Below are 22,560 nucleotides of genomic sequence, written 5' to 3'. Positions count from 1 at the left end.
GCTGATGTGATACATGTTGAAATTACAGGTATATACTGTGATGCTTCGGAAAAATAATTTATTTTGCAGGTAAGGATCTTTCAGGGTACTTCTAATGCACTAAGTGCAAAATAGAGGTCAGGTTTATGAACAATAGTCTCTCCAATAACAGAGGATCATACTGAAAAATGAACTCATCATGGCTTTATTATGCAGGATCAATAGGTGCAACATACAAAATGTGTTTGCATTCATCCTGGAAGACATACTCAATTTGAGTTTAGTGTATTCCATTCCATTGGACTATGTATATTTACTTGAGGTGTTACTGAAAATTCGTCACTGAAAATTTTCTTTTGTGTGTTTTTGTTTGCTAGTGCTAACTTGATATACATTACTATTGACATCCGTGAAACTTTCACTGAAGTTTTATATACATTAATAGGAATGTATGTACTAGGTAAAATTCTCAGAGAATCACAAAAGTTTATCCTGACCCCTTTTCTTTCCCTAGTAAATCAATCTCCCTCTTATGGTGTGTATCCTGATGCACTAAAGGTGTCTACGGTTGTCCCAGTTTTTAAAAAGAAAGGTGACAAGGACACCCTGACTTATTTCAGGTCAATATCAATTATTCCTCAGTTTGGAAAAGTGTTTGAGTACGTCTATTGTTAAAGGCTTATTAATCATCTTGAAAACTTTTATCTGGGTATCAGTTTGGATTTCAGAGGGAAAGGTCAACAGAATAAGCTCTCTTCGATACAGTTAGTTATATTATAATGGAAATAAACTTAAATAAAAAAGTAATGGGAATCTACTTTGGTTGATGCAAAGCTTTTGATATGGTTGATCACCAAACACTACCATCAAAATGTGAAGTGCTTGGCATAAGAAGAGTTGCTCTGAGTAAAGATATACTTATCTAACTGACAACAGAAGGTTGTCTTCTGCAAAGATGGAAATATTTTTCTCTCATCTCCACTCCAGGTGACTGAAGGCATACCTTGGGAGTCTGTCTGTACTAGGCCCAATACTTTTTCTTTTATAATTATCTATGATCTACCAATGTATGATATGGTTAACTGCAATAAATGTGTCATATATACTGATGATGTGAGCATCATGAATTCCTGTAATTCTTTGAATAGCGTATTGGATTCTGGTGAAGGATAAAGGCAATGTATGACTGGTGTAAGAGTAATGGAATGGTTCTTAACACACATGGTAATGGTAAAACACAAGTGATGTTGTTTCCTTCAAGGCAGTGTGCACTATCAATTTTGACTTTTAAAGTAAGATGCATGATATCACTGTGGTAGAAAATTAAGAATCTTTAGGGTTACAGGGTGACTATTATCTTAAGTGGGATGAACATATCTTCCAGGTATGACAAAAAATTAATTCAATTTACTACCAGATATCTGTTATAAAACACACTGTAAGTTTAGATGTCCTACAAATGTTTGGCTTGTTTAACTCTTGTCAATTCTCATGAAATTGCAATCTGGGGAACATCATGCTCATTATATAAAGTATTTTTAGTGCAGAAAAAATAATAACACACATATTTAGTCAACCTTATCATGCATACTGCTGACCTCTTCTTAAATATTTGGGAATATTCACTGTTCCTTGTATGTATATCTGCCATGCAGTGATTTATGCTAAGAAAAACAGGGGTAACTTCACAATGAATAATAATTATCAATGACAGAATACCAGAAGATGTAAAGATATACATATGAAAACATCAAACCATTCTGTCACAGCCAGCTTGGATAAACATCAATGAGCACAAAGTTGTTTAACAAACATGCTCGCTATTTCAGAAATGAAATAAGAATTTCACTATCCAAGAAGAATCTATTTCCATATCTGGTTGATGAGTGTTATCATATTGTAAATGAATATCTATGTAAACCTTGAGTGTATATTCCTGTCATGACAAATTTTCATTTCTATTTGGGAACAGTGAGATCTATATCCCATTGATGTATCATGTACACCTGTAATGCATTTTCTGTACACTGTCTGCTGGACAAATTAATATATTATATTATTTACAATTTTCAATATCAATTTGAAACTTGAAAACAATCTAACCCTTTAGCTCTATCCACACAATTACCCTTCGAATGATTGTCAGTATTAAAATTTAATCTTATCTTTTGTGAATTAACTAAAAAAATGATTTAGGAGCTGGGACATTCATTAATATATTTTAATCTGAAGGCAAAAATAATGGCAGTTATGCCCATCAAATTTTTCTTTAATTGCCTATGTGCAGTGAGGTCCACTAAAATGGGCAAGTGGAAAGTCAAAAGGAATTGGAGATATGTACGCAAGCTATCGCAATGAGAGAAAGAAAAATAAGGCTGAAGATGTTAATGGATATAATTTTAATAAAAATGTGCTGAAACCACTTCTTTCCACTTGACAGATGAACAACAAACCTGTGTCATTCACATTTCCTTTGCAACCATCCTCGGTCAATATCCTGTGTTACACACAAATAACCTTACCTAAATATGTTATGTCAAAATATGTTTTTTGTTCAGCTTTTCTTTTAGGGGATGAAAAATTGTAGATACAATGTTTAATTTGAATTAGTAATCAGCTCAAGTTTATGGACACTGTTTTGAATTAGTGTATTTATATGATAAACAAAACCATTTGAAATCAGAAATATAGATTCTGGATGAAGCCAGGAGAAGTTTCCACTTGAATAAACATATAAGAAAGGTTGCAATGTACATTTTTTAGTGGTGGTGCCGTGCTAACATTACAACAACAATGTTTAGTGGAAACTTTGAAAAAAATACATGCATGCGTCAGTTACATTATGCAGGGGTGACTTAATTGAAAAATTATGTAAGTAATAAATATATGTAAACAGAATTTGGTTTTTAAAATCAGCGACTGAAACTGATGAGAAAATAAAAGATATTTTACTTTATTAACAAAACATGAAATTAAAAAAAATAATTTTAACTGCCTCATGCTAAATGCCAGAATTGTTAATATTGAATCTCTTGAAATTGACTATATTTATCAAGAATATAAACAGGTACATAAAAGGAATAGGCCTCAGTTAACATAAGGAAATGTAAGCAGTTCATAAACCTCAAAACAGGAAAAGTGGATTGCTGTTAAAATTTTATTGATTTTGCATTTTTATTTAATGGTTTCAAAACATAATTCACATTTAAATAATACATAAATGTTGCACTATGTACAAATACACTCTGAAGTAAATGGGAAAATTTTAATGGAGAAAACTCCTTTGAATTTCACAACGTCTAATAGATATGAAGTGATTGTATATAATACAACACAAAATAAGCCAAAAACCATTAAGAGTTTGTCTCCACTCTGACTTTATTTTCTTACAATTTATAAGAAAATATGTAGATGTATGAAGACTGCACATTCAGTAAATGCATACTCTTTACACGAAAGTGATAAAGAGTAAATTTGCCACAGCAGTGACAGTAACATTTTAAATCCAGAGTATGTTGCACTACTCTCAGTAACTCTCAGATTTATTTCGGCTTTGAGTTGTATTAACGATTTCTGAAATTTTCATCCTACATAATTGTGAAAAGATTTTGTATACAGAATAAAAACTATATTACCATGACATAAACATGGTCAGTAAAATCAGGAAAAATCCACTAGTTACTTAAGATACGAGGAAAGAGGGAAGCTAAATTTCAGCACAATTTTACTTTATCATGGCACTGTTATAGGAAGCTACTTTATAAATACATATAAAATATATTACAAAGACAAGATATCCTTTTGCATGTAAAGAAATGGAATTTTAAATTTGTCTGATTATGAATCCACCCTGAATAGATACAAAATTCCAAACAATGGGTCCATTAAGTTTCACTGAAAGGTAGGTAAGTGAAATTCTACAGATCATTAGCATTTCTTAAATGACAAAAGTAACTCTTATTTTCAGTATTTTTGAGAAGTTAAAAAAAAATCCTCATCAATGATAACAAGGAGAATGCTACTTCATAGTAAAGCATTATTGACACCACATGACAGTAATGAGTGAAAATTAATTTACAAAAACACACATAAACATTCTATTTAATGCATGAATGCATTATACATACCATGTTAGCCAGAAAAATTAACGAAGGGTCAGTGTGCCCAAGTTGATCACACATAAGCATAGGCACTTAACTGCTTTTCATTAAAAAAACAATTTTACCCTTAATTTTTGGTTAGGATCAATAAAGCAGCAGGGAATATAATATGTGGTAGAGATGGGATATTTTGCTCAAACCATTCCAAAGTCAGTATGCACAGTTAAGTCATAATTGGTACCAAGGTTTGGTGACATCATAATATCTGCACTGTCTCCTTTGCGAGCTGCTGCTGCCATGTTCACTTCCACAAGTGTGTCAATACTGTTTGCACTGAGGCCTTGTAGTATTCTCTGTGCAGCAAGGGACTTGAACTCCATCAATGTTAAACCATTCTCAAAAGGACCAGTGCTGGCTGACGTATCTGATGACCCTCCAACACTCTCCTCACTCGGTGACTTGTCTCCATTACTGAGACTATTCCCATTCATCTTCACCACTGTCAGCTCCTCTTGGTCATTTCTTATCTTCTCCTCAAATGCTTTGTGCTGTGTGCTCCCCAGATTGCCATTCGGAATGATCTTCAATGGACTTTCCTGCTTCTGATTCACTTCTTCTGACTTGGGTACCAATGGACCCTCAGATGGTTTCTCATTGACTGCCTTCTCTGGTGTCTTCACCACCCCATTTCCTATGTTGTTCAGCACCACCAGGTGTCGCCCATCACCCTCCAGACGAACCACCGACTTCACTGGTGACTGAGAGACCCTCCCTAAGCCACCTCCTTCAGGTTTCGTGATCTGCCTCGCTTCAACTGAGACCTCTGTCCTGCTCTTGATCCCACCGCCCCCTCCATTGGTCATCACCCTGTCCCCTGGTGAGGTAACTGAGGCAGAGGTAGTCATTGTTGTGGTTGTGGTGGAACCAAAGTGACTCGTCGGGTAGTTATGGAGTGGTGTGCTGGAGGGGACAGTCGTGCCATTGAAGGAGAGTGAATAGTTGGACCCAGGTGTTGACCTGCTAGAGACTTGCAGGGTTAGGACTGATCCCTTGGCTCCCACAGTGGGTGGTGGTGGGGGAGATGCAAGCTTTGATGCCAGGTGAATCTTATCCGCTTCTCGGCTCCCATTGCTACTGCTCCCCCCGGACATGGATGACGCTGGGGTTGTCACCTTGGAAGATGGAGAATTGGTCCCATTAGTGCCCTTGGGGGACCAGCAGCCTTCGTAGTTGTTGCGTGGCGACCGGGAGAGGGTGGTTGTCGTAGAGGGTGCATGGCACGAGGGGGGTGAGATGGTGGTGGAAGCGAGTGAACGCCGTGAGGAAGTGGTGATAACGGAGGGTGATGGGTTTGGCACACGATTGATCTGCGGCACGAGGGGAATGGCCGGTACTTTTCCTGTTGACGTCTGCGATGGGATGGAACCACCAGAGCGATGCCGGTTTCTGGAGCGCGGGAGTGTTGACGCTCGATGGGAGGAGACAACCGAGGAGGCAGATGATGGTGGGTGGGGCGCAGTGACCTGCTCCGTGGCAGAGGTTCTCTGCGACAAAGACGGTAGGCTACCTTGGGAACGTGCCAACTTTGGCCTCACCTGAAAGTTAAGCAGAAGGTAATTGTAACAATTTTGAGAGCTGACAATGTGTGAAGATAGTGAAGAAGTCAAATAAAAAAACATGAAGTACAATATAGCATATAGAAAGCTGTGATACCAAAGAGAATTTGTGAGTGCAGCAGAAGGAGGGAAGAATTAAAACTGCAGGCAATGTGCAGGGAATTAGAAAATATGTAGGTGTAGCTAAAGTATACATTAGTATTAAAAATAGTATTTATGCTACTTGGTGGTAAATTATTAAATCAACAAAGAGTTTTACATTTATCATTACACTAAATACAGGCAAAGAATAATGTAAAAAAACTCAGCAATAAAAACGCAGAAGAACCCATTCCTTGAATTTCATTTATAATCCACAAAATTGTACGTAGACATTTCAAAGTTTAAAGCAATTCACAACTAATTGAATAGAATGATGAATAAAATCAGCACATATCCACCTAATGATTAAATCTTTTTTATTGCAGGCTTTGGCTCACCTAGCTATGAGCTGGTAAATAAAAATATATTTCATGGGCAATTAACCCTCTTAGTGCGGTGGGGATTCCAGGGGTACTAGTGAGAAGTGCGAAGGGTAATTTAAGAAAATGTATCACCTTAGGAAAAAAAAATATTATGAAGTTATTTGTTTAGATATCCACATGCAGTTTTTTTATTTTAAAATAAAATATTGTAGTTAATAATGATGGTTTACATTTACATCATCTGAAAAATAAATGTAATTATTACAGTATTATAAATTTGAAGAATATTTTTTTAGCAATAATATTTCGATTTTTAGACACAATACTAATACTTTTTTAAAACATTTGTCAATAAAACTACCATATTTAAATAAAAGAAAGAATCAAAAAGACATATAGAAAAAATTTTAGATAAATAAAGAAAAACCAGTGAATTGCAAATTTTTTTGTCAGCCTCTGCATAGTTCGATTTTGTTGAAAAGGCTGATCTCACTGAGCCAAATTGGGACTTTTCCCCTTTCCTTGAGACTGCGGCAATGTACTTACAATCTAAAGGCAGAAAAAAACGAAGTTCTAACTCACAGAGAACTACTGACAATGTAATCCAATACACAGGGCGCAAATGATTAGATAGGATGGACGGCAAGAGAAACCAAAATGATTACAAGCAGTGATCTCATTTCCATCGTATCAACAAAGTATGAATAAGCAGTTATATATCAACACCACGACACCATAACACATTCAAGAGATTACAGATGAACACAGATTAGTAGCCTTTCAGTGGCTTTTCATAGTGTAAAGACCACTCAGAAAAAACCGAGCAGACAATTAGGCTGAGCTTCCCGACATGTACAAAACTGAACATAAAATTATAGTAAGAATTGTACTTTTTGAAAAGCATTTAAAATTGCTAATAGAAAATTAAAAAATGTGTTATATAATTGTATGGAATTCACCCTATCGATAGCACAAAAACCATAAATTATTAGAGAAAAAACCATAAGTTACAGCGATTTAAACAATAGCCTACGCAAGAGCCGATATATCGGCCTGCCGCACTTTTCGCCAGGGATACAAAAGCCGATACATCGGCCCGCCGCACTAAGAGGGTTAAATTACAGTAGAGCTTAATAAAGAATTAACTTGATAAGGAAAGAAATTGGATCACTGTACACCTACTTAAAGTTAGACATGACCTTCATGTGTACTCTTTTAATGAGAGGAAATAACTTTTTAAAGCACAATAATGGAAAAAAAAGATATTAACAAATAGACACCCTCATATAAAAGAAAGAATTTGTAATACAACTATGCATTGACTTCCCAAATGAAATAAAATATAAATATGTCTTATAGCGTTTTACATGATGCTTAATCAGGTGATGAAAAAATTTATAATCTGATTTCAAGATACATGAAATATATCCCAATAAATTGCTAGTCGTGACATTCTTTTAAATGTGAAATTTATGACTTTCATCAGTGAACAGAATCGAATTACGACCATTAACACTTCAATCAAAGGCAAAACCTACAATGGGAGAGGGTGGTGAGCTCGATGAGGTTGGTCCAGGGCTCCTTGTTTGAGTGGCCACTGAGTGCAAGTGTGCCACAGATGGGTTGAACCACTCAGCAGGGGGGAACTGTGCAGAGAATGTTGGCAGCAGTGAATTCCCTGAGTTGTTGTTATTGTGATTATTGCCTTCACCATTCCTTTTGTGCCTCCATGACAAACTGCCAGTCCTTCGGAATAATCTAGACAAGAGGGAGCCTTTCTCTGCAAGTAATCAAAAGAAGGGTGTGATGTTAGCACATTCACATCTAATAATAATGAATTTAGAGGGAGGATATTTTAAAATTTTGTATTTTCAAAAAGTGTATCAAAGTTTCAAACCATTTAATTATCTTTACAATTGTCATTTTATTAAAATTTTGAAATGATAAGAAGAGAATAACATGGATAATTTGCAAAATGCATGATCCACTCATTAATAATTGTGAGTTTACTCTACAAGCTTCAACTTGTGAAATAATAGGTACTTGGCTCATAGAATTTATGCAGAGAGGCTGAGGCATCTTTGAAATGCCTTCCATCTTTATGACATTTCTTTACTGGGTTGCTCTAAATAAATTGCAAAAAATCATCTCTACCAAATAACTGATTTGAATTGATTTTTGTCATTAAATTGTTACATTTCAATTCTGATTGATTTAAATCTTCTCTCTACCACCTTCCAACTCAATATTGTGGTCTTGAAATTGGATAGCTGGAATTTTAGGTGGGGTTTTAATGGAATTCGTACCAGAAATTTGCTGAAGTATATTATATAAGGTCTTTTACCCCTGAATCTACTCACATTAAAAAGAACGAGACATAAGAGCATGTCATATTGATAATATGATTCACCTGAGCGATAAGTACCACCTTCAAGATGGGGTAGTTCACATTCCAGGGATCAGGCCAAGCCCATCTATCCATTATTACCTTTCTGAGATGCCATATACCACAGGGCCACCATATGGTTATCTACACGATCAAGTGACTGTGAGAAAAGGGGCCAAGAGTCTGTAAACATAACTTCTGAAAGGTACATTGTATTCAGCCATTTAAACAATGCATGATCTGAGCTGACAGTATGTTGCTATAGTGCCTATATGGTTCTGTGCGCCTAAATAAAAACTTACATCTACATGTACATTCTAACAGCATATTAAGTCTTCTTTAAAAAATAAACCTAATCTTTTCCCTTAATATTATTGATCTATAATAAATATATTATTATAATAGCACACAAACTCATTCCAAGACAACGTTTTAGGTTATAGGTTGATTGATATACATTGATTACTGTAATTGCCATTTTTTGGTTATTGTTACCATTCATGATAATAATACCACACATTCAATGTTTGGGAAATGTAATTGAATTGATACAAGTTTCAAACGTGATTAATGCAATGATCTATTGACTCATCTATATTTTGGGCTGAGGCTACTTTTCACTCAAAAGTAATACCTTATATTATAACCCATTTGTAAATTAGGAATATTTAGGGCACCCTTTAACACATGTATTTCTACTATTTCAACAAGCATTCTAGTTTCATTAATTTGTTCATTAAATTTTCCCACAAAATTAAGGGTGCACATACATCATGAAATTATAGCGCATTGCTTGTGATGTCCAGTGGTATATTTTGAAAGATTAGGTTGCATTAAATTTGCTATTATACTGAAACAAGGTATGCCATCAAGCGATTACTGGAGGTGATTTTGAACTCTCATTATAATGAACTGCTGTTAATAAGATGTGCATCCCCTGACTAGTTAAGAGTAAGACTACTCACTGGTGCTGGCTCCGGTTGCTTGTGAATCTGAGAGTGGGGAGGGTGAAGAGGAGGAAGAGGAGGTGGAAGAAGATGAGGAGTAGGAGAGAGAGGCACAGGATGAGGGGTAAAGGCGCAGGGAGGCCGACCGCCGATGCCTTGACTGCCCGGATGTTGATGGTGGAGGGGATGGGGAGTTGGCACTGTGGCCAACCAGTGAAGAGGCAGATGTCGCACGGCGCTTGGAACCAAAGAATCTCAATGAGTTGGACCTTGGACGTCCTGGACTACCACCCCATCTACTCGTGGCTGCCGGCTTTCGACCATACAACACTTTGTCGTTAGGGTTGCCTGCAAGAGTCAAGGGAACATAATTAACCACTGGGGCAGAAAAGCCTTCCAATAAAAAAATACATGATGCATAAAAAATTAGTAAATCTATGGCTCAGGCTCATATGGAAACACATATGAAATATATTATGTCAAAACGAGCCTTACAAAAGATATTCATTTATAAGTGATAAACTAGGGAGCATTTAAAACTATGAGTGCCTCAGTAAAAATGGTGCACTTCACTTGGCCAAGGGTCATCCAGGTCTCAATTCCCCCAGGGGTTGAGCTGATAAATGTTTTACACATGAATATTTAAATTATAAATTCTAAGTGCCTCCTTGGTCATGGATGCTTCCAGTGAATGAAATTTTGGTAAGTATTGAGGCAGAAGAGAGTATGCTTTCTTTCAGTTGGAAGGCCAACTTAAAACAAGGCCATGTCTAGTGGAGTCACAGTGATCAAATTTCAAGTATCATGTGATGTAGCAGTGGCCATTGGATTTCCAATATTAAGCACAACTTTATGGGATCAGCTATTTCAAAACTGCTTTATGATAAATAGCATTGCCAATAAAATTAAGGTGCTTACATTAATATTTGGGGACTGAGTACACATTTTTAATTAATATTTTTATTAACCAATGGTATATTTTTTAAAATTTTCCCATTCGGAATAGATTCCTGTTAAGGATCTGAATAGGTGATAAGCTCTCACCTCCACAGATAACATCCGCTAGGTTGGTCTGCACCGCTTGGTGAGTGATGTGTCCCTCCCGCACTGTCTCCATCTCACCGTGCACCTTGGTCATCGCCTCATCCATGGACATGAGCATATGCCTTGTGGAGGGCGTGGGTGTGGGGCCATTAAGATTTGTCTCAGGGCATGACAGCGGCAGAGCATGGTGGCACTTGGAAGCCGATGAGACAACAGAGCTGGCTGAAGATGGTGGAGCTGAAGGACGGCGGGACCCGCTCCGCCTCGACTGGTGGTGCCCTCTCGATGAGGGGACAGCTGTGCTGCTCTTGGCTGGGGATGGGCAGTCTGGCATTACTATGCCAACTGTTGACCGTCTTTTGCTTTCCGGTGTCACTACAAAGTACCCGTTGGCAGTTTGGTACACCTGGAAAATAATAAAATATTACATTGTTTTGCTCAAGGGTCCAGTTACCATTAATAGTAATACATAATAAGACATGTTTGGTATTTACAAAGAATATGCATAAGAATTCAATATTATGGCATAAAATAAAGTTTTGGAATTTTTTTAATGAAAAATATTAGTTAGGCATAAAATAAGAAGCAGTTTTAGAAAAGTGATATGGTTGTATTCTGAAATAGACCTTATCTGTTACATAGCCATTCACAGCATAGTACAGCTTACCATGCAGAAATGCCTTCAGTTTATGTTTTATACACAATAAATAGGCTTTAATTTTTTTTAACACAATTTGGAATGAATGCAGTGTGGGTTTCCACAGTAATGTAATTAGACATTGCCTAATGGGCACCCCACACTTACAAATAAATTTAGTTTCCTGTAAAGCTTTCATTTTGGATATGTTTTATTTCCAAAATATGCAATATTGATGAGCATATAAAATGATGATTCGAGAAGAGTATTTTTATACCGTACATATATATGTGAAAAGTTCTAGTGTGAGGGACAATTTACCCCCTGGATGACTGTAAAATTGCATTGCATAGTGGCTATGTTCTTTCATTTTCAAAAAAATAGGGAGTCCACAGTCACCAAGGTGCTTTAACCTTATAAAGATGGGACTATTTGGGGCCTGGGGTGTCTTAGATTATTTAGTAAGGATGTTTACCATGAATTTAAGGAAAATTTCCCCGATGGTCACAAGCAGTTTTCACTTAATGATTCCCATAAGCTGAAAGTTATGAACACTGCAAATTTTAAATGCAATTCTGGATTCCCTCACAGATGACCTGAGTTCTCCACCAAACAAGAGCACACTTCAGCGGAGGACTAACCTTTCCATCGACCATGAGGGCAGCTAGGGCATCATAGATGACTGACTCCGAAGGTGACTTGATGCCTGGGAAGTGGATACCAAGCGCTGCCCTCACTGCAGAGAGTGATGCTGCCTCGCCTGCAGATGTTAACTCAAGCACAACCCAGCAGAGGGCTTCAGGCAATGGGGTGAAGCTACCCCGGCAAATGGGGACCATGGCAAGTTCCTCCACATCACCTGCAAAAAGAAAATGTCTTATTATAACTCAAGTCTTCAAGTTAATGAAAAGAATTTATTAGGCCAATCAACTTCCGTGGATAAAAACTTAAGGGAGCAACTCAGACAATTAGAATAATAAAAGTAATTTTTAAAATAGCCTGGGGTACCATGAATGGGCCATAAAGGGGTATTTTTACTTTTCTCTTTAGAGTGATATACCATCTGGGAAATATTAAATATTAATCATTTCTTTTTTGTTTTCATTCCAATATTTAATAAATTCAAGCAATTTAGAAAAATCGAATGATCACCTGGGTAAAAATGCACATTAGGATAAAGAGAATACGTCACTTTACATAGTTTTGGAGTCCTACATTGGATGTTTTTGGCAATTTTAAATATCTAGATGAATTTTAATTCTACCACAACACCTTCTTAAGTTTTTTATTGTTAGCATTCAGGAAATAGAAATATGAGGACAAGTGAAAGTACAGGAGAATATCAGCGGGAAATTAGTGTTATTTCTATTAAGGGGTCTACCATTTTATCTCAATCAAGGGGTCTACCATTTTATCTCAATCATGTAGTGTGCACATAATTATTTAATGTTTTAGTGTAGCCTATGCAATGTAGGCAGCCACTTGTTTTGTTGAATAATGCTCCTTCAATGTATACAAATGTATTGCACAATTGTCTCCCTATTACAGAATACTCGTACTTAACACTTTGAAAGCCGCTAGTGTAAAGAAATAGCTAGATAAGTAATTCACAATAAATTTTCCTTATTATTTTTATTGTCTATTTGAGGTTATAATATCCAATTTACTAAAATTTCAAGTTTTACTGTTGAACTTCCCATATTTTTGCAGTATTTTTTTAATTCCAAGTAATTTCAGCGCGGTGGATTTTTTCGAGTATGTTTCCTAACCATTTTTTTTCAAAAATGGCTGTCCACCTTGAGAAAACTTTAAAGAGAATAAAAAACAATTTTTTCGCATGCATCAGGAATATTTGAATATACGCCCATTTAATTACATAAATAATGTTCAATAATTCGTTCAACTGGTAAGCCTAGAAATTAACTACTTTTATGCTAAAATGACTTGCAGATTAGCGGCAAAAATTCCGAGATCCTTGACTTGACTAGAAAAGTATCAGTCTATGGCCGATATTTAATTGGGGCAAGCACTACGAGGCAAGTTATCAAGTTCGAGCGTCATCCACAAGGTGTATCACATAATGAGAAAGGGCGATGGCGGTGACTGGGAGGATACTTGAAAGCGAGGGGTGGAGATATCAACGCGTGGATGTTCCTGGAGCAGCACCTTCTTCATTTCAGCCCATAAAAGACTCAGGTCAGGGAATGTATCTTTATAATCAATTATCAAGAGCTCACGCAAAATTAAAATCTGCTTAGATAAAATACTTCAGTTTCATAAAAAGGAACTTAGCGAACACCAAGCAGAAAGTTATTTGCCTCAGAGCTAAATTAAAAAGCATTTTTACCCTTTGAAAGCAATTGATTTTTTAAATGAAGCTTATGGTGCAAAAATATCCGGACATTCTGATTAGGTAATTAGTACAAATATACTTCGACATCAAAACCTGCGAACTGCAATTTTCTAATTCTTCTTCAAATTCTGTCTAATTACTCAAACATTGATTAATGGTTAGATCAATAGCTAATAAACTGTTTTTCACCTACCGGGAAGTATTATTAGAAAATGCATCTAATGAATTGACCCACAAATATCACCTGATTCTGGAATGAATATAATGTTTGCCGTACTTTAAAATATACCTACTTTCCCCAAGCTTTGCGAAAGGTTCTGAAAATGTGACTAATAAAAAAAGAGATTAAGGTATACATTCATACGATATCAGATTTGAGACCATTAGTGAACGGGCGAGAAAATCGCCGGCAGTGGTTATCGCGGCGGCGGCATCAGACCTTATAATCACTTCGTTACGGCAGGCGTCCACTTGTTTCAAGTCGAATTTACGTTTTATTCGACCGCCGGGAGGGATGAGCGAATTAAATTAAAGTACTGATGCATCGCTTCGATAAATCGGAAGTCGATACACGCATTTGTTATACCAATTCAATATAAATAATACAATCATGTATCGAAATAAAAACCACCTCGAATCAAGTTTCAATGGGAGATATGACGAGGAAGATTTTTTTGACCTTCCCTTACATACTATTAGTTCGTATATAATTTCCAAAAGAATAGATTTTATTATCACTAAAAGATACGCACCCACAAGTAAACGGGTAGTTAAAACGCATAATTGCATATCATTAATTCCATATTAAAAATGCATAGCACAAATGATTAGTGTTAGTTAAGGTAATATTCCTTCCTATACGGTAAAATGTATTGGTTGCACATGCGGGATGGCCACATAGAGCGTAGATTATTCCTAAATGTGAAATATCGCACAGAGTGCAGGATCATACAGGTATATTGATTCGTATACTTTTATTCTGTATTTTCATGAAAATTAACGTGTGGATTAAGGATTGAGTCAGTCAAGCATATTCTAAACAGTTATTGCAAATCATGCTAGGTGCATATTTTAACTATATGATCCTAGGAACAACTGAGAAGCATCCGGTCAGTCGACTTCATAGCTTTACTTTTCAACCTGTGTAAAAAAATATGAATCTTGGATTGAAATCAAATCTCGAAACAAAATTATCGATAATCAGAAAATATTTGGCACGATAATTATTGGGTGACAATTGAATGAAAATTATCGATATGGATTCGTATCGATATATATCTCGCCCGTGTACACCCGCCTTCCTCCCGACTTCCCCTCCAGCTGCGCGGCGATGTTCTAACGAACTCCTACTCTCGCCGTTGGTCAGGAGAGGTGTTGGGTGCGAGAGAACGATAATTAGACTGCCGACTTCTTTCGGCGGCGAAAGCAGAATGGCCGGGTGCGAACACCGTCCCAAAGGGGCCCGCACGGAAGCTGCCTCCCTCCACGGCACCCATAATCAAAAAAGCTACCCAAAAACGGGCGAAAACGTAGATATTTTGCTCGCAATGCAAATAAACTAGAAATGTACACATACGTGCAGCACATAGGGGATCGGGATGTTTCGGTGGCTAATGTACTGACTTCCCACCCAGAGTGCCCGGGTTCGAATCCCGGGCGCGGCAGATATTTTTTGTGGTATCCCGATCCCTACTTGATGTGCTTTGTGGAGAGCACTTTGAGTGAGTACGCCGTCCGTCGGATGGGACGATAAACTGTAAACCCCTTGACGCCTTTCGTTAAAAGTAGAGTTTCGTTAAGAGACGCTAATGCCGACACCGGGTTTCTCTCTACCCTTCATCCTTTCCCATCCCATCCCTAACGGCGCAAGTAACCTCAGCAGTCGGTCGCCTCACCTAAAATTGCTAATACTTATAGCACATTTAAAACGTACTGAAGAAATGAAGTGATTCCTTTGTTTGATAAAGGGGGACTTCAGCGAACAAAATCACTGTCAACTGCTCCTGATGAATAAGAATCGCATTGTTTCGTTCGGAACAAATACGTCGTCTAAATACGTTTTATTTAGCGTGACCATTCGCATGACAGAGTGACCTTATTCGACTCGATTCGAAATGATCACTTTCACGCACAACTCTGTGCCATGGAATAATGCGAAAGGATACACTGCAATGCAATCGACGAAACCAATTTATGTCCCTCTTAAGCATCCTCTCTTACTTTCTTCTCGGTCGAAAAAAAAGGGGAGACCGCAGTTATTTCACAATCTTCAACGGCGCTTCCAATTTGCCAAAAGGCGAGTTTCACCAGGAGATTTCACTGCGACGGAAGATGACATCAAAGTGCATCATTTCGACCCACCCACTGCCACTACCATGTTGCAAATGTGGCTTCGTAAATTACGTAACCGGCATTACAGATTTCAATCGCAAAAGTGAGCAGCTGCGCGATCTGCATCGGCCGCTCTAAACCCCCGACGTGACCTTGTCCTTTGTTTCCCTCGGGGTTGTGATCTTCAGCCGTGGAGTTCAGAAAGTTTTTGCCTACATCCGAAGATACCTATTTTTTCAGAACCTGTTCACAAATTCTAAACAAATTTTGACATTAAATAATGTCACGCGGATTGCAATCATATAGATGTAATTGTGGAACAAAAGTACTTCTGGGAAAAATAATAGGAAAGATCATGTGCAATCATTAGCACATAGCCAAGCCATTTCATTTATTCGTTGATGGAACCACGAAAGAAAATAATCGGAACAATAAAATGAGTCCTAAGAAACATTATTTCAAATATATGCTACAACCATTGATCCCGGACCTCCCTTCCTTCCTCTCTTCCTTAAACATATTTAGCACGCATTCGTTTTCCTTCCTTTCCTCGTAGTAGTCGTTTTATGGGAGGTGACCGACAGCTAAGGTCATTTACGTCATTAGGGATAGATGGGAAAGGAGGAAGGGTGGAGAGAAACCCGACATCGGCATTTGCCTACTCTTGTCGAAAGGCGCCAAGGGGTCCGCAGTTTAACGTCCCATCCGACGGACGGCGTACTCACTCAAAGTGCCCTCCACAAAGCACCTCAAGTAAGGATCGAGATACCTCTGGAAAATATTTGTCGTCTCCAGGATTAGAACCCATACCCTCTCGGTGGGAAGCCTGTACGTTAGCCACCGCACCATCCCGATCCCCTCCTTTCCTCGTTCCCTCCGTCAATCTCGACTTCATTTCTTAAAAGAATGCGAAGACCATTGCAAGCACACCATGACGCATGCGCCCCATAAGACCAGCAAGCAGGTTAAGAGGCAGTTGGAGGATTGGAAATAAATAATTCCATTCATATTATAAAACGCATTCCAGTGATTTTAAAAATGTTGGCAAAATACCATCAATGATAGCACATAGAAAAGTCCAACATGTATTCAAAAATATATCGGCCGATACTCCGGCATGCTGGTGTACGATAAATATACTCAAATCTGATACACAAATATACTTAAATATGAAAAGGAAGGAATAAATATAACTTTGCGTTTCACACAGAATATAGATGTACAGGGTTCGTCCGGAAAATAAGTGTACTGAGCTCAGGAAAAAAAAATTATTACACTTTTACATATCTTAAGCTAATATTCCTCAAAATAGGACCCTTGTGAGTCGATACACTTGTTCCAGCGGCGTTCCCATTCCTGGAACGCTCCCGCGAAGGCATCATCGGGAACCTCTCGAAGACTCGTCGTCGACCTCTTCTCTGCCCTCCACGAACATCTTGTGCCACCGAAAGATCATGCTTCTGGACATGGCTGACTCCCCGTAAGCCTGGTTAATCATACCGACAGTTTCGGTAGACGATTTCCCAAGCTTTACCGCAAATTTGATGGAATAACGCTGCTCCAAAAACTTCAGCATCGCGTTCCGTGACGTGGGTCGAGCGTGGAGGTTCGCGTTAACAGAGCTCCTCACTACACCACAGCTCAGAGCCGACTGCCTTTTTCAGCGTCGCTTGCCAACATACCCCCCTCCAATCGCAGCCCGTCAGAGCGGTGCTGGGCGCGCCTGGAGCGGCGCGCCCAGCCCAGGAGTCAGTACACTTATTTTCCGGACGAACCCTGTATAATGTGTGGAAACGAAAGTTTATTTGTGTCTTCCTTTTCATTATAATGGAATTCCACAAAGTATTGGTCTCAACTGTCTCTCATATTTATATATACGTATCGGTACCGACATATCGATAAAATTTTCTATCCCTCCCATCCCAAACACAGAAGAATAGGAATGATATTCACTCACGATTGCAACATTGAAACGGTCCACAAGGCAAACCTTATTAGCGTAGGCAATAGTGAAATCATGTAGTAATTATTTTGCCACGATTATGTTACACTAATGGCTACTCTTAAGATAAATAATAGCTTCATGCTTTACTAGGTGGAATTCCTTGATGAAGAGGGAGGGAGGGAGGGTAGAGAAAAAACTTTGCTTTCCACATAAAAGGTGTTATATGTATATTACACGACCATGGTTTCAATGCTGCCTAATGATAATGCGTAGCATTGAAACTATGGTCGTTAAATATATTAAACCTTTTATGCGGAATAGCAAAGTTTTTTCTCTACACTCACCACTCTTAAGATGCTCGCTTTTTTGATTGGAAAAAGAGTAACTAGTTAACTGTCGAAGGGATGCAAATGAAACGGGAAATTTATGACATAAGTATTTCCGGAGAATGCTGAGAGCCTATTTGTCTTTCGCTTGATAAAAATGAGACATACACACTGCCGCTCCAGAGGGCGAAAGGGGGAATAAAGAGAGTTAGGTGGCTGAGGTCAGCAGGGAGGCATTAATTTCACGAGGCGTGAGAAAGAGCACCGCTGTTGTCCATCGGTCATGGGAAAGTGTTAGGAAGTTCACGGTTTTTTAAGTTGGTCCGTGACAAAGACTCTGTAAAATCGTTACATGTAAGCACATGAAGGAACATGAGGAACAGCACTCCGTGCCCTAGTAAGACGCTCGTTATGGAAACAGACATAAACACTGCGAATACGTACGCCATTTACCGTTAAATATTAAGCGCAAACTCGAAATCGAAAAACTAAATTTGTTAAAGCTCGCAGTTTCCGCCAAACCCGCACAAAGTTTCCTTGGAAATATCAATGCATAATTTAAATAACTTGCACCATGGCAAAGAAATTACGGTCAAATTTCGACATCTGGCTATACAAAGTACAAAGTTGCTATTGCTGAAATTCCTTGTTTCTGCAAGCGATTGAGAGGGAGAGGGAAAGAAATTTACTTTTAAAAGTCGAAGTTCACCCGGAACGTGAATTCATTTATCAATTTGTGTTGATCCACGCGAGTGGGAATCTTTTTCCCGTGTAATGCCCGGGAGAAAGATTTCCACTCGCAGGGCCTGTCCCGAAAATATGTAGAATGCTTTTTTGCCACCATTGCAGATGGCAGGAGTGGGGTGATTTGTAGTGGGAAGGGTAATGGAAGATCTTGGTAAAGCAACGGGACCCACTTTAGTCAACTGTGGGCATTTACAGTGTGCGGATTGCTGCTAAACTGTACCCCTGTTCCAACGGTCAAGTCACGAATTCACGATGTCACTTTCCATAGAGCAATGATATGCGACAAAGTTGCGCATTAAGCTTGAAAAATTGGGGTTCGGAGGCCATGGCCGTGGTTAAGGATGCTTATGGAGAGGCAGAAATGTCCCAAGTAATGTTTGTAGGTATCATAATATGCACGCGTGCCTCTTTGAGATTTCACAGCATTTTATGGCCTGGTGTTATATCTGACAGACTCGACAAATGCTCGGGGGTTAAAATTCTTCGTGGTTTGTTTTTTCAACTTTTCCTTACCTGTTGCACTGAATAAATTTAATCATAATGAAACCGCATTGATAAGAGAATATTTTTATTGATTTTTTCACGGAATATATCATTCCAGCAAATATATATATATAATAAATATATATAATTATATATATATAATATATATATAATATATATAATATTATATATATATAATATATATATATATTATATATATAATATTATATATATATATTATATAATATATATAATATTATATATATTATATATAATATTATATATATATTATATAATATTATATATATTATATTAGATATATATAAACACACGTACATACTTCTTCCATTAGATTAAGCTTGACTTGTTCTTTCAGTGTTCATACGCGGCTCAGTTTACGTAAATCATTTTACCAACGCAATTAATGATAATTTATATGATTTGACATTTAGAAAAAAACTGATGTATTATTTTGCCAAGACAAAACACGCTGGGAGCCCCGTGAGATAAGACTGACGGCTCTCACTTCCCCCTTATAGTAAAAATGATGTATCGTCCGCAAGCCTCCTTAACATTATGCCTTTCTTATTGCTATTGAGATACGTATCAATTACCAAATTTGGAAATTCACATGCTTGTTATTAAATTGTTGTTGAAAACCAAAATTTAACCGACTGCAACATATTTGGCGGCAAGGTAGCCCAATGGGCACACCAAAACCGGTGGATCGATTTTGGCCAACATCCATCCGTTAAACCTCTCTCGACAAGAATGCTAAATAGAGAATTTCGTGCTTTTGCAGTTGAGGAAAATGTACGTTTTTGAGTAACCTTGCCCACAAATCACGCACACATAAATGGAAAAGCCATCCGGGAAATGAACTTTTTCCGTTGAAATCACGTAATCGTGTTTTTTTCACGAGTAAAATAATTAATTGATAAAGCGATGGGTAAGGCCTCCACGTACCGATGCCGGCGATGGCGTGGTCTGCGGGCGGCTTGAGCACGTTCCTCGTCCACGCGTTGCGGATGCGGTCGAGGCAGGCGTCGCCGGCGGACGGCGAGGCTACCAGGAGGACTCCGGGGTGCACGTAGCCACGGAACTCCAGGCCCCGCACGGCCTCCCGCAGTGCCGGGTTCCAGAAGCACTTGAGATTCGCCTCAAGGAAGCTCTGGAACACAGAAGAGAGAGAGAGAGAGGTTAGAGGAGGGCGTCGCTCGATAAGTGGTCACTTTGACCAGTGAGTGGGGAGGGGGAGGTCAGGGGCGCTCAAGATCCAGGTCTAGTCATCTGGGCGCGCTGGTAAGATATCCCGTTAAAACTGCTTCAACCCGTTCAGTCCAAAACTCAGTGTTATTGACGCTATTTAAGTTCAAGCCGTCCAATAAATCGCATGTTATGTTTAAGACGATGCTTCACGTTCGCTGACTAGCAGTATGAATGGTTCAAAAAAATTTAATCTTTTGGTGATCTCAATGTTTACTCGCCATTGAACTGAACGAGGCAAAAAAACCGGGGCCTAGTAGGAGAAATTCAAGGGCATCTGAGGATTACGTTACATTTCATCTCAACTGATGTTTTAAAATTCAGAATGCTCATATTTTTCATGAATAGATTCATGCTCGAAGACCACGTGTGATATAATTTATGAATGTGAAAGGCACCACAGCAGTACAAAAGCACAGGATGGTGTTGAGGAAATTAGTAAACTGGAATAGATTCCCCATCCTGGAATGCCATCGAATCGGACTTCTAATACTTCACACCCTTCACAAAAGGGAAAGAAATTTAGTATATAAAATCCCAAAATTTTCAATTCCATCTTTTGAAAAATTTTTATTTTTATTGCAATCCAACAAATTACATTTTGAAATCATGACGCAATCACTACATTCCCCAAAATCTCTATTCCAATTTCCAGGGAATTCAATTTAATTTCCTGCCCTGGTGACGGAGCGGCAACGTCATCGCCTGCCAACCCACAGGTCGTGGGTTCGATTCCCGCCAAGGTGGGTTTTTCTCGGTTTAGGGTCGGTGTGTTTGGTAATCTTTTCTATTGTTATATCACTGTTTAGAGTTCGATGACTCATCGGACTCTGATCAATGATATAATCAGAGTGGTCGGTTAGCCAAAGTGCTAATTTAGGATTAATGAAATAAATAAATAATAAATCAATTTAAACGAATAAACTTGCGGGTTGGGGCAATAAACATTCATCCAAATGTGTCCACATATTCCCAACATCCGCCCCCGGCTCAGCCCGATCACCCTCTCTCACCTGAAAGAGCAGATATCCGCTATCGTACATCCAGAACTCGGAAGCCTCGTTGGGGTCGGGCGCGCCCGGATGCTGCCCGGGCGGCGAGTGGGCGGAGGGGGGCTCCGGCCCTCCCTTGCGCCTCCTCTGCAGCTGGATGGCGAGGCAGCGGCGGAGGAGGAGGAAGCGGCGGGGGGGCGGGGCGCACTCCGGGTCCGCCGGCCCCCCCGGACGGCGGGGCTCGCGGAACAGGGAGCCCATGGCGGGGGGCGTCAGCGGGGACCGGTCAGCGCCAGCATTCTACGCGGGGCATACTGAAAGAGAAAGAGAGAACGTTTGTTGATTGATTCGACTCCACTTAGCATACTCACGGTCCAGTGACCACAAACAGAATAGATGGAATGGCAAAGACAAACTTTATGAAAACACCATCGATATCTATCAATGATTACGTACGTAGCGTTCGAATTCAATTCATGAGTTAGGCGTCAGACGAAAGAATCTGTGAATATATCTACCAAATTCATATTTCTATATTTCATGTTTATTTGTCTTGAATTATTTACATAAGTTTCATATTTCATATATTTTCGAAGCAACAAAACATCGTTACATTTTTTATTTTTCACATTTGGCCAATTAATTCGAACGCAACGCCTATTCTCGAAATCGCCGCCCATAGCAGCCGTCGTTATGGTTTCTACATCTGAAGGGAATTGTCACAAATTCATTGCATCGTAGATTGAATCTTCATATTTCAAATGACTCTGCAAGTTTATCGCTGCAGACTAACATGATGTATCTTTTTTGAACACAAATACCAGAAGTCTAAGTGAATTAGTGGGCGGTAAAAATGAGATAAATTTAGTATAACTCTAGGATATTTAATTTCCGAAAACATCATGAAAGTCCGTAATTTTTAAAAAGGGACGGCTAGTCTTCAC

The 22,560-nt window shown here is 38.6% G+C and overlaps 1 protein-coding gene and 1 long non-coding RNA gene across 2 annotated transcripts in view; both read right to left on the bottom strand.

Moving 5' to 3' along the window:
• Positions 1 to 3,139: 3,139 nt before the first annotated feature.
• Positions 3,140 to 21,708, bottom strand: ko (Stork-head domain-containing protein knockout). Its single transcript, XM_071599315.1, has 7 exons — positions 21,638 to 21,708; positions 20,325 to 20,529; positions 11,815 to 12,032; positions 10,537 to 10,942; positions 9,511 to 9,840; positions 7,698 to 7,939; positions 3,140 to 5,674 (listed from the first exon to the last, which is right to left on the bottom strand). The coding sequence occupies exons 1-7, from the start codon at positions 21,665 to 21,667 to the stop codon at positions 4,274 to 4,276; spliced, it is 2,832 nt and encodes a 943-aa protein (XP_071455416.1). The 5' UTR covers positions 21,668 to 21,708; the 3' UTR covers positions 3,140 to 4,273.
• A 140-nt stretch (positions 21,709 to 21,848) lies between these two features.
• Positions 21,849 to 22,560, bottom strand: part of LOC139700769 (uncharacterized) — a 382,041-nt gene continuing 381,329 nt past the window's right edge. Inside the window, exon 4 of the long non-coding RNA XR_011703886.1 lies at positions 21,849 to 21,930. This is a non-coding gene — a long non-coding RNA (uncharacterized lncRNA). The remainder of the gene's footprint in view (positions 21,931 to 22,560) is intronic.

This window comes from Hetaerina americana, unplaced genomic scaffold (assembly GCF_022747635.1).
Source record: "Hetaerina americana unplaced genomic scaffold, ioHetAmer1.1.p SCAF_11, whole genome shotgun sequence".
In the NCBI taxonomy this organism is placed as follows: Eukaryota; Metazoa; Arthropoda; class Insecta; order Odonata; family Calopterygidae; genus Hetaerina; species Hetaerina americana.
The sequence above is the reverse complement of the archived record's forward strand: the minus strand, read 5'-3'. Positions and strand labels throughout refer to the sequence as shown.

Bases quoted from the DNA above. Each gene is read 5' to 3' on its own strand.
- ko (XM_071599315.1), bottom strand. From the start codon at position 21,667: ATGTACGATAGCGGATATCTGCTCTTTCAG. The intron at 9,841-10,536 runs GTGAGAGCTTAT...TGACTCTTGCAG, and splicing joins AGCGGATGTTATCTGTGGAG to GCAACCCTAACGACAAAGTG. The intron at 5,675-7,697 runs GTAGGTTTTGCC...CTTAACTTTCAG, and splicing joins GCTCACCACCCTCTCCCATT to GTGAGGCCAAAGTTGGCACG.